This window comes from Saccostrea cucullata, unplaced genomic scaffold (genome assembly GCF_032062105.1).
Source record: "Saccostrea cucullata isolate Sc308-1 unplaced genomic scaffold, CSIRO_AGI_Scuc_v1 ctg556, whole genome shotgun sequence".
NCBI classification, from domain to species: Eukaryota; Metazoa; Mollusca; class Bivalvia; order Ostreida; family Ostreidae; genus Saccostrea; species Saccostrea cuccullata.
This window is the reverse complement of record NW_026920218.1, coordinates 20,291-32,409: the sequence shown is the minus strand read 5'-3', so window position 1 is coordinate 32,409 and position 12,119 is coordinate 20,291. Positions and strand designations below refer to the sequence as shown.

Below are 12,119 nucleotides of genomic sequence, written 5' to 3'. Positions count from 1 at the left end.
AACTGTAGCAATCTTTACAAATAACTTGTTCTTAATATTGCTTCAATAATCATCGTTCATGAATTCCACATCTCAGAATTTGACTTTAACAAATCGTTTTTCAATTATAGCAAAACTCTTTTAGTACGAACACAGATATAGTGAATTTACGGATATACAGTACTGTTATCTTTGATCCCCAGACATATAAAGCTCTTTTACAAATTTCTTGCATGGATATAATGAATTACGGATATAGCGAAGTAATTTCGTTTGTCCCTGTTACATGTACTTCATTATAACCGCGTTTTACTGTATATGTATGGAAGGGAATTACCGCCAAAAGTCTATGTATCTTGCTTTTATTCTTATTCTGCCTACTTCTTTATGCTTTCATTGTTATTATTGTAATTATATGTCACTTTATTGTTTTCGTATTCGTCTTTATTACATTTCACTTTGACTTTTATCCTTCTTCATTTTGGCCTTACTTCTATGTTGCTTTATTCTTTTTAATTCATTTTACTTCCTTTTAAATCGATACAGTTTCTTAAATGATTATCTCAATTACAAACGTGAATTCAACCACACAAAGAATGAAGCATATTCAATGAAGACGAATACAAGTTGTCAAAATTTAGTGCCGCATTAAAACGCTAGGTGGCAGGGGTGTTCGCTACGAGTGTTGGTAAAACTAGGTCAGCAAACCCGGGCCGGGGTTATCTAAGATTTTTCAATTTTCTGCCTTAATACTTTATCAATCGAATATCTGAAGGCCGAATCCGATCACCCGATACAATGATGGAAACTCCATATAATTTTTATTTTCTCTGGGCACACAGGAATAGCGGCCCCCGGTACTTTACTGAATATGTTCATTAAAAGTCCGACCCACTTTTTGTAAGGGTAAGGGTCAAATAAGGTTAATGTAGTATAGTACATTTAAATTTGATACTATAGATGAATTTGAATCCAACCCAAAACCCACCCCGCCCCCTTGATATGATTTCATTGGCGTCGGAAGCAAAGTGAAAGTTGGGGCCGGGGGGGGGGGGGGGGGGGGGACGGGGGGCTAAGCGTAAGAAATATTTTTTAGACCTTCAAAAAAAAAAACATGAAAAGCAAAAAAAAAAAAAAGAGAGAGAGAGAAATGTCCACTGTCCAAACACAAAAATCCTATTTCGTGTGTGTGTGGTGGTGATGGGGGGGTCAAATTACAGTGCCAATTTTTTTTTTCAAAACACCACCACTTTCCACATTTTAAACCTATACTGCATCGTGTCCATGGAAAGTGGGGGGGGGGGGACTTAACCTACGCAGTAATGTTCAATATCTATACTAAGTTTAACTTTGCGAAAAAGTGGGGGCAAAGCCCTCTCCCCGGTTCCGATCGACGCCTATGTATTTTCAAGTTTGGAAATTTCCTTGTTTTTTCTTTTTTTTCTTTTTTTTTTTTTGCTTGTCAAGTTGTTTTCAGCGGATAGCTTGAATTTTCAAAATCGATGCTACGTCACTGTTCTCTCGCCTGAAAAATATCACTCTACTAAAGTTATTTGTTGGATAATTGAATTCCAGCATAACAGTTTAATTGACATAAAAATGTTAAATATTTTGATACTAGATACCCCTTTATAAATTTATAAATTGAGTTATTTTTCAGGACGTTCACAGGCATGGATCTAGGAAATGAAGTTAGATGGGGCGCCAAAAGTAGGCAAGGGGTCTGGGGGCCACCTTGAGGCCCCCAGTGGGTCAAGGGCAAAGCCCTGGTGGGGGCTCAGGAGGCGAAGCCCCCGGAAGCTCCTGGGTTCTAGAGATTTTGTAGAGTAAAAATGAGGTCTACCAAGTAGGCATATTTACATTTTCTAGACAAGACTGTGATTTATGTTAACTTTGACAATTTTAGGAGGGGGGGGGGGGGGGGGGGGGGGGCGCCGGGTGCGCCCCCTCCTTAAATCCGTCACTGGTTCCACTGAACTGAACTTTATTTCACGACAGATAGTAATTGCTCATGCCTGTGATTCTAGGGACGGGGCTTTGCAAAGGAGTGAGGAGTGTTATGGGTAGGCAAAGTCGGAACCAGGGAACACCTTAGGCATACTAGAAACTCCCCAGTCTTTTTTATGCATTAATATTTTACATTGATATAGCACTTTTTAATAAAGAAAAAAATATCTTTAGAACGCAACGTATTTTACATCAGCCAGTAGAGTTAAACAAGAGGCCCATGGGCCACATCACTCACCTGAGAATCTTTTGTCATATTGTTCTTCACCAGATTTCCCCCTTGTAATACATATTGTGGCCCCGCCCTACCCCCGGGGGTCATGATTTGAACAATTTAGAATCTACACTACCCCACAATGCTTCCACATCAGTTTCAGCTTTTCTGGCCCAGTGGTTCTTGAGAAGAAGATTTTCAAAGATTTTTCCTAAATATTTCTATGTAAAACTTTGATTCACTATTGTGGCCCCACCCAACCCCCGGGGGTCATGATTTGAACAATTCAAAATCTACACTACCCCACAATGCTTCCACATGAGTTTCAGCTTTTCTGGCCCAGTGGTTCTTGAGAAGAAGATTTTCAAAGATTTTTCCTATAAATTTCTATGTAAAACTTTGATTCCCCATTGTAGCCCCGCCCTACCCCCGGGGGTCATGATTTGAACAATTTAGAATCTACACTACCCAAGGATGCTTCCACATGAGTTTCAGCTTTTCTGGCCCAGTGGTTCTTGAGAAGAAGATTTTTAAAGATTTTTCCTATATATTTCTATGTAAAACTTTGATTCCCCATTGTGGCCCTGCCCAACCCCCGGGGGTCATGATTTGAACAATTTAGAATCTACACTACCCCAGGGTGCTTCCACATCAGTTTCAGCTTTTCTGGCCCAGTGGTTCTTGAGAAGAAGATTTTCAAAGATTTTTCCTAAATATTTCTATGTAAAACTTTGATTCCCCATTGTGGCCCCGCCCAATCCCCAGGGGTCATGATTTGAACAATTTAGAATCTACACTATCCCAGGGTGCCTCCACATAAGTTTCAGCCTTATTGGCCCAGTGGTTCTTGAGAAGAAGATTTTTTAATGACCCCACCCTATTTTTGTCTTTTCTTGATTATTTCCCCTTTGTGAGGGGACTTGGCCCTTCATTTTAACAATTTAAATTCCCCTTCATCCAAGAATGCTTTGTACCAAGTTTGGTCAAAATTGGCCCAGTGGTTCTTGAGAAGAAGTCGAAAATGTGAAAAGTTTACAGACGGACGGACAGACAGACAGACAGACAGACAGACGGACGACGGACAAAATGTGATCAAAAAAGCTCACTTGAGCCTTCCGCTCAGGTGAGCTAAAAAATCTTAAAACTTGAAAAATCTGTATTTGGTGGTGGTGAAGGGGGGGGGGGGGGGGGGGGGGGGGGTCGTCAACTTGTTTTCAGTACCAAATATTACTCATATTTACATATGCCACTAAGTACATGACTATTATTATATTAATTGACTACATTGCATAGGCGTCGGAACCGGGGGGAAGACGCCGTAACCACAGTGCCACGCGGGTGATTGCACCCGGGGGGGGGGGCATCCACGGGACTGGGGGGGGGGGGATTCATTACCCATTTGGACTCGTGAAGATTATCGATGTCAAACTAAATGGTTAAAATGATTTAATTATTAACCACTATTAAAATGGTTTCATTTAAACATTTATTCATATAGGACGGATAACTTTTCTTCAAAAACTGAAAACGTTAGCATAAAAACATTGTTTTACGATTAAAAAAATATTCGGGGGAGGGGTTGCTATGAAGGGGGACGAATTGCTATATACAGCTAGATTTCCCACGGAACACTAGCTATATATTGAAACTTCCCCGGGGGAAGTCTCACTGTATAGTCTTCCGAAGGAAGCATCACTATGTAGTCAGTCTTCCAGGGAAAATCTTACCATCTTCCGAGGAAATGGCATTATTGGGTACATACTGTAAAAGCACAAATATTCGTGGGGGATTAAATTTCGTTTATTTCGTTGTTTACAATATTCAACGAAATTAAATCCCACACGAAATTTTATTTGACTATAAACTGAATAGGGTTACTTTCAAAACAACGAAATTAAATGCCCACGAAACTATTTTTGAAGAAAAACAACGAAATTTTATGCCCACGAAAATTTGTGCTTCTACAGTACCTGAATTTATAACAAACATCATTTGAAAATTTAAGTTCGATTGATAAAGTATTAAGGCAGAAAATTGAAAAAATCTTTAATAACCCCGGCCCGGGTTTGCTTACCTATTTTTACCAACACTTGTTTAGCGAACACCCTGCCACCTAGCGTTATAATGCGGCACTAAATTCGGACAACTTGCATTCGTCTTCATTGAATTTAGTGCCGCATTATAACGCTAGGTGGCACTGTTTACATGATTGAATTTACGTTCGTAATCGAGATAATCAAGATAGTTTATTTAAGAAACAGTATCAAATTAAAAGAAAGTAGAATGTATTCACAAGAATAAAGCAACATAGAAGTAAGGACAAAATAAAGAACGATAAAAGCTCAAGTGTAATGTAATAAAGACGAATACGAAAACAATAAAGTGACATATAATTACAATAATAACAAAGCATAAAGAAGTAGGCAGAATAAGAATAAAAGCAAGATACATAGACTTTTGGCGGTAATTCCCTTCCATATATATGAAGTACCAACATACATTAAGGACATATGTATGTGATATAAGTACCCTATGTGGCCTCACCTGGTCTTGCCATTCCCTGCAGAAGACCTTGAACTCTGTCCTGAACTCTTCCCCTGACAGTGGTGCCACCTCACAGTTCCCATTAATTGGCCCCGAGTTCACGTAAAATGTCTCCTTTGCCATTCCTGTTTTCTGACCATCTGAAATATACCAGTTAATAGGTACAGAATCAAAACAAGCTATTAGGCCTTGGAAATTGCTCAACAGCGTTCTTAGTCTCATCTGGGACCAGAGTATTAGAAGTGTGTGACAGGAATTTTTACCATTTTTAGGGACTTTTTTGTTCCCTATAACTATGCATATTTATTTTCTTTTTAACTTCAAAATTTAAAATATTTTTAAATTAGCCTCATATACGATAAGGCTCTTTGACCGTTGACTTTACAATTGCAGAGTTTCCCAATTGACACATGTTCCTTCAACACTCTTGTTCACACAAATTTAAATCATAAATCTGTCTTAACATGTTGTTTAGTACTCATCAAGTACTGTAAATCCCTTTTTATTCGCGAGAATATATAATTACGCGAACAGCGTGCTCGCGATACATATAAAAGTATTCCTTAAGATTATGTAAAACAATAACCACAATTCGTGAAAATTTTGTCTGGCTAATCAAGAGTCAATGACTATCTCGCGAAAATAAGGTGTCGCGAAAAAATTTAGTGATCTACTGTATTCAGATGCATGCATATATATAGAGATAGTGGTCTTAAGAGTATACAGCAAATATTGGTTATTATAAAGAGCTATCTTACAAGGAAATCTGGATTCTTAGGAAACAAACACATTATTTTCTCCATGTTAATTAAAAAAAAATCTAAATTGAAAAGTAGCAAAGTCCAAGAGACTTCATAATAATCAAGTATTTTGAAGTGTGGTTTAGGCTCCCCTATGGAACACTTTTTTTGTTGCTTTCCTCAGATAAATGATTTTAAAATGATAAATCAGAGACCTGAGAATTTGAAGAGTGGATGCTGGGAAAACAAGGAAACTTAACAATACTATTTCAGCATGTAAGTTCTAGCATATTAGATAATCCAGTAGTCAGTGTAGGAGACAGCTATATATAGACCGTGGCTCTCGGCTAAACTTAATGGTTCCTTGGTATGGCTTTTTTTTCATTTCTGGAAATATCCGCAGATGGGACTGATAGAAAATCAATTAGGATGATTAATTAATTACACACATGCTCAGCAGATTTAATACAGGGCTTACATTACAGCATCACGCGAGCTCTCCTGTGTTCGTATATCAAATGTACCTCCTATATATCATCATTATACCTGGGTGTGACCAGCTACTGAATGTAGAGTGATCATGGTAATGTCTCATACGAAGAAATTTCTAACATTATTACTGTTCTGATTTTCCCAGGGTACCCCCACCCCACTCCCCCTTGTATGTTTGATCTACGTACTCCCCTCGCCTTTACGAATATGCACCCAGCCCCATTCCCCCACTCCTTACCCAATATAATAATTGTACATGTGACACGATGTATTTTTATCACTATATTCCAGTTGAATCAATTTGTTTGTTGTTGGGTTCTAGTAATGAACCTTCAAATTTTGTAAATTTTCTATTGACCAAATTTATTTAAATATAATTTGAATGATTCTAAATTAAGATACTGTAAACTGACTATTATCTGCGTCAATTATTCTTCCGGATTTATCAGTATGAAATCACTCTGTGACGATTAATTTTCACGATTAAGGAAGCTAGCATTTTCATCAAATACTCTGTAAAACTTTTGGTTTGCGTCAATTAATATTTGCGAGATTAAGTAGGTCACAAAACTCTTCAATATATATTGCATACCAATAGATTTTGGTTTACAGTAAATGACTAAAATTCAGCATGAAAAGCGTGAATCAATTAAAGATTTTAAACTGAATAACAGTATCCGGCCCCATTCCTTATAATTAACTTTATTCATTCCACAATAAATAAGAGATTCTGTCTATTTCTCATTCATGTCAAGTAAGTATAAATCTGTACCAAGTAAGCTAGTCAAAAAAGGCGATTAATTACAACAAACTATTCAATAATGCATCTCTTATCTATAACAGGGAGGGAAAAATCAATCTCGCTAGCCAATTCTGGAGGAGAACTTAATAAAAAAAATCCCCCCGAAGTTATTTCTTGAGGGAATGATTTCGCACAAAGCCTTAAAAAATGTAATTGATTAATTCATTTAATACTTAACCAATCTGAACACCACACCTATTTTGTCTTTCTCTTATATCATGTAATAGATACCAATTATACTTATAACCACATCAAACTTCTAAAAATAACTCGTATGAGGAAATAGCTCAGTCAGTAAAAGTGGTCTCTTCTCCCAGGTAGTTTAAAATAGCATAAATCTCCGGCTATTCTTACACTTTCTTACGTCAAAGAAAATTCAATATCAGACATTTATTCACAAAAATATTTACGATGTACTCTGACAAAGCCAATAAAAAATAATCTTGGCCAAAAGTATGACTCTTTTAAAGTTCACAGGGATATATTTTTATTTTTTTGAAAGGACAAAAGACAGAAGGAAGAAAGAGAGAAAAAGAGATGTGAAGAAATTTTGTGATATGTGTATTTTACTTGAAGCTAACAACAGAAAAATAAAAGGTCCAATCAATACCATGGCTACTTCCTCCACTAAGATTGAATTTATCTGATAAATCACGGCTAATTACAAATCAATACCCCTCTCTATACTAATACTGCAGAATAAAGGGAGGTCACTCCTAATCAATATTCCTCACCACACTAAAATGGCAATATAAAGGGATGTAACTCTGGATTAATGTCCCGAACAAAATTAAAACTAAAGTATAAAAGAAACAACATCTGTTCTGTATCCTTCATAATATACCAAAAACTGCAAAAAGGGAAATAACTCCTTGTTCCTCCCTCATGATAACAACTATTGCATTAAAAAGGGAATTAACTGTTACGCATGTTATTCAATAAAGTATTTTGCCTCAGGCCATTCCAAGTTTTTTCTATGTTTAGCGTCCATGTGCGCCTTGGTTTTTGACAAGCCATATAAGAAAAAACACACAACATCAGGAGTCCTGAAATTGATTAATTTAGTCCAAATTTTTTAATTTTGTCAATTTTTCCAAATAATTCTATACAGTAAGTTATATTGGGTGTATTTTAAGCATTTAATCCCTTGTTTTTTTGCTTAAGAATAGATATTTCTTCTATTAAAGCAGTTAAGTTAGATCAAATCATTTGAAGGGCGTCATTTTTATGACTTTTAAGCCTTTGTATTATGTTTTGGCTTCTGTGTTTTTTGCGAATAGGTAGGTAGGTTTTTGAAAGATGGGTGGATGCTAAACAGAGAAAAAACTTGGAATGGCCTCATTTATCCAATGCAAATTTCTGTTGATATTAGTGATGGGGAATCAGAAAAAAATCAGAATCGATTATCGGTTATAATCGGCTGGGCATAATCGATTAATAATCGATTATGATAAAAATTTTGAACTTTAATAGAATTAATATAGAAAAGGTGAAACTTATTCAGATTTCTGTCAGACTTTTACAAAAAAAAACAAAACTTTTACTTATACATAAAATATTCAAAAATGTTAATTGAAATTTCTTTTATAAAAAGTGGAAAATAATATTTTGTTTACTTTAAACAATATAGGACTATATAAGACTATTGAAGCAGAATGGGAATTTATTAATTTTTTTTTTATAAAGTCCATGCAATGGGTATTTTACTGGTATTAGTCCCATCTTTCATTTAATACATGTATATTTTTCTTAAAATTAGTTTTAAATAGTTAAAATAATAAAATTGCAAGTCTTAAAAATAATTATCCAGAAGTTAGACTTGTATTTATGATTATAATTACGTTTAAAGATTGACTAGACTAATTATGTTTTCCTTTGTATAGTAAAACCTTGCAATATTAGCGTTTCCTGGTATTAGTCTAACCCCATATTTAATCATGGCGGTAAAAGTATCAACAAGACAATTAAGGCAATCGCAACTTCTCGGGCCTTTCCGACTGGCGGAAAAACGACCTCGAATGTATATGGTAGCTGCCATGACAACCCTCCTTTTTCACGATCTTGGAAATAAATGCATGAGGACCTTTTATCTGTGGAATATGAAGTTTAACTTTATTCAATGTAATGATATTACCTAAAATATACTATGAAGGGATTTCTTACTCCTCCTATCTTACATTTGACTAAACAGGAAATGTATAAATTTTTAACATCCGGCGATGTTAATACATTCGAGGTTGTTTTTCTGATCTCTGACGGAAACACCCGAGATGATGCGATTGCAAGACAAGGAATAGCATTTCTTCTGGCCGCTAGGGGGAAATAAAGAACGATAACCGTAAGTTCTGAATTGTTGATAGTGTTCTTGAATAGACAAACAAAACATCAGGTAGTGAGTTCTACTTGGAATACTTCCCTGGCGTATGACATTGTCCGAACAAGGTAAATATATTTTTTGTAGGTTCATAGAAAGCTATTCTTACTCAGTTTTTATCTGTTACAACTTGAAACGTTAACAAAAATCATTCTAAATGCACGTGTTATGAATTTGTCAACTAGAAAAAAAATTATTTACAAAGGTATTTCTGCCTAACCTATGCCAACCCATCAACATGATCAATTAACAAGAGGCCCAGGGGCCACAGCGCTCACCTGAGCACATCGGGCTTGAATTTACTCCCCCCCCCCCCCTCCAGGCATTCATCATTTGAACAAACTAGAATCTACACTACCTGAGGATGATTCCATATAAATATCACTAATCATAGCTTTGAAGTACTTGAAAAGAAGATTTTAAAAGGTTTCCCTATATATCCCTATGTAAAACTTGGGTCGGCCATTTTGGCCCCACCCTTGCCCCGTGGGTCATGATTTGAACAAATTTGAATCTACACTACCTGAGGATGATTCCACATGAGTTTCATCTTTCCTGGCCCAGCGGTTCTGGAGAAGAAGATTTTTAAAGATATTTCCTATATATTCCTATGTAAAACTTGGGTCGGCCATTTTGGCCCCAACCTTGCCCCGGGGGTCATGATTTGAACAAACTTGAATCTACACTACCTGAGAATGATTCCACATGAGTTTCATCTTTCCTGGCCCAGTGGTTCTGGAGAAGAAGATTTTTAAAGATTTTTCCTATATATTCCTATGTAAAACTTGGGTCGGCCATTTTGTCCCTACCCTTGCCCCGTGGGTCATGATTTGAACAAATTTGAATCTACACTACCTGAGGATGATTCCACATAAGTTTCATCTTTCCTGGCCCAGTGGTTCTGGAGGAGAAGATTTTTAAAGATTTATTTTATATATATTCCTATGTAAAACTTGGGTCAGCCATTTTGGCCCCATCCTTGCCCTGGGGGTCATGATTTGAATAAACTTAAATCTACACTACCTGAGGATGATTCCACACGAGTTTCATCTTTCCTGGCCCAGCGGTTCTGGAGAAGAAGATTTTTTAAAAACGCCATTAATTTTTAACAAATTCATGATTATCTCCCCTTGGAAAAGGGCATGGCCCTTCATTTGAACAAACTTGAATCCCCTTCACCCAAGGATACTTTGTACCAAGTTTGGTTGAAATTGGCCCAGTGGTTCTTGAGAAGATGAAAATGTGAAAAGTTTACGACAACAACGACAACGACGACAACAGACAACGGACAAATTTTGATCAGAAAAGCTCACTTGAGCCTTTGGCTCAGGTAAGCTAAAAAGTGCAAAATACGTTCAGATATTATTATGCAAAATTACAGTTTGAACAGAGGCAGCATTTTTTGGTGACCATTTTTTTAGTATATTGGAGTGGTGATGTTTAGTCGTTTTATTACCTCCCTGTTGTTTATAGTTTTGTTATACGTACGTCATATATTTTCATGGAAGGCATGTTCTATGTAGTTTCATTAAGAAGTTATGACAACATTTGCTTATGAATGATACAAATATAGTGAATATGTTTAATTTAAATGCATCCCACTTTTTTCATGTTCTGTGTTATGCTACACTAATACAAGGAAACAGGTTATAGATACGAGTTATCCTTCCTAACTCCAACTTTATCTTTCCCTAGGGACACACATCGCTGTCTGAGGTAGGTTCTACCTGTCACTTGATTTTATGAATTCTAGTTCATTTTGAATATACTATTGTGGGAAGATAGAATAAAGAAAAATGACATTTGACCTTATAATATTGTATTTTTATTTTTAGGAAGAATTGCTACAAGGAATCCTTCCATGTTTTCGACGTTCATCACTACTTTTATGCTCTTTGAACTTGGATTTGGTAATAAAATTAAAGTATGACAATTTTATTTTTTGTTAGCGATGTCGGCGACATTTATTTTATAATCGATTAGTAGCATCGAAGAGCTTCTAACGATCGACAATCGATTGTCGGCAACAATCGTTCCATCACTAGTTGATATTTTAAATTAAAAAAAAACTTTTTACATTTTAAACTTCTATACATGAAACGCTGGACCAATTTCAAATAAAATGGCTCCCAAGTTGTTCTGGGGTGATTGGAATTCATTTTTGTTCCAAGGAAAAAGCCAAGGATTCCGGCAGAAATACTGGAATAAGGTCAGGAGGGCTATTTAACATATCTTTTTATTATAGGTGTAGTGAATATCATACACCAGCTGACTTATGTTTGACTTTGAGGGAGATGACGTATGCCCTCGCTGATGACTTACGTTTGACTCTGAGGGAGATGACGTATGACCTGGCTGATGACTTACGTTTGACTTTGAGGGAGATGACATATGCTCTCGCCGCTGACAGCTGGTAGGGTCTGATGACCAGTGCCCTTGAGTTGGCAGGCGTGCTGGTCTGGTGAGGCGCGATCATCATCAAGCTGGCTCTCCTGTTAATCAGTAGATCTATAGAGTCACTGGGAACAGACTGCTGATCCTCATTGTCATGAACTGCAAACAATATTAAGGTTTAACTATTACATATCATCTAAATAATTCTCAGCTACAAAAGAATAACAACTAAAAATTAACACTGTTTTACATTATAAGATGGGGATACAGTAACATTACAACATAAAGCTTCATTACAACAAAGAATTACAAAATTATTATGTTACAACAAATTAATAACATTACCTTTGTCTGAATCATCCCCTCCCCCTCTTCCAGTGTTCTGTCCTATAGAATAGAAAAAGACAGAGGGGTAACAAAACTGGACTGGTCAACTTGTGATTCAAAGAAAAAGACAGAGGTGTAACAAAACTGGACTGGTCAACTTCTGATTCAAAGAATCCCATAACAAAAACATCTCATTGGAATTCAATAATTGATTTATATTCCAATATTATACTTGGGAAAACTTGT

The 12,119-nt window shown here is 36.2% G+C and overlaps 1 protein-coding gene across 1 annotated transcript in view; it reads right to left on the bottom strand.

Annotated features, from left to right (window-relative positions):
- LOC134245086 (polycystin-1-like protein 1) overlaps positions 1-12,119 on the bottom strand; it is an 81,207-nt gene that overhangs the window by 55,179 nt on the left and 13,909 nt on the right. Inside the window, 3 exon segments of the mRNA XM_062727352.1 lie at positions 4,745-4,884; positions 11,520-11,705; positions 11,892-11,933. Coding sequence (XP_062583336.1) covers positions 4,745-4,884; positions 11,520-11,705; positions 11,892-11,933 — 368 coding nt within the window.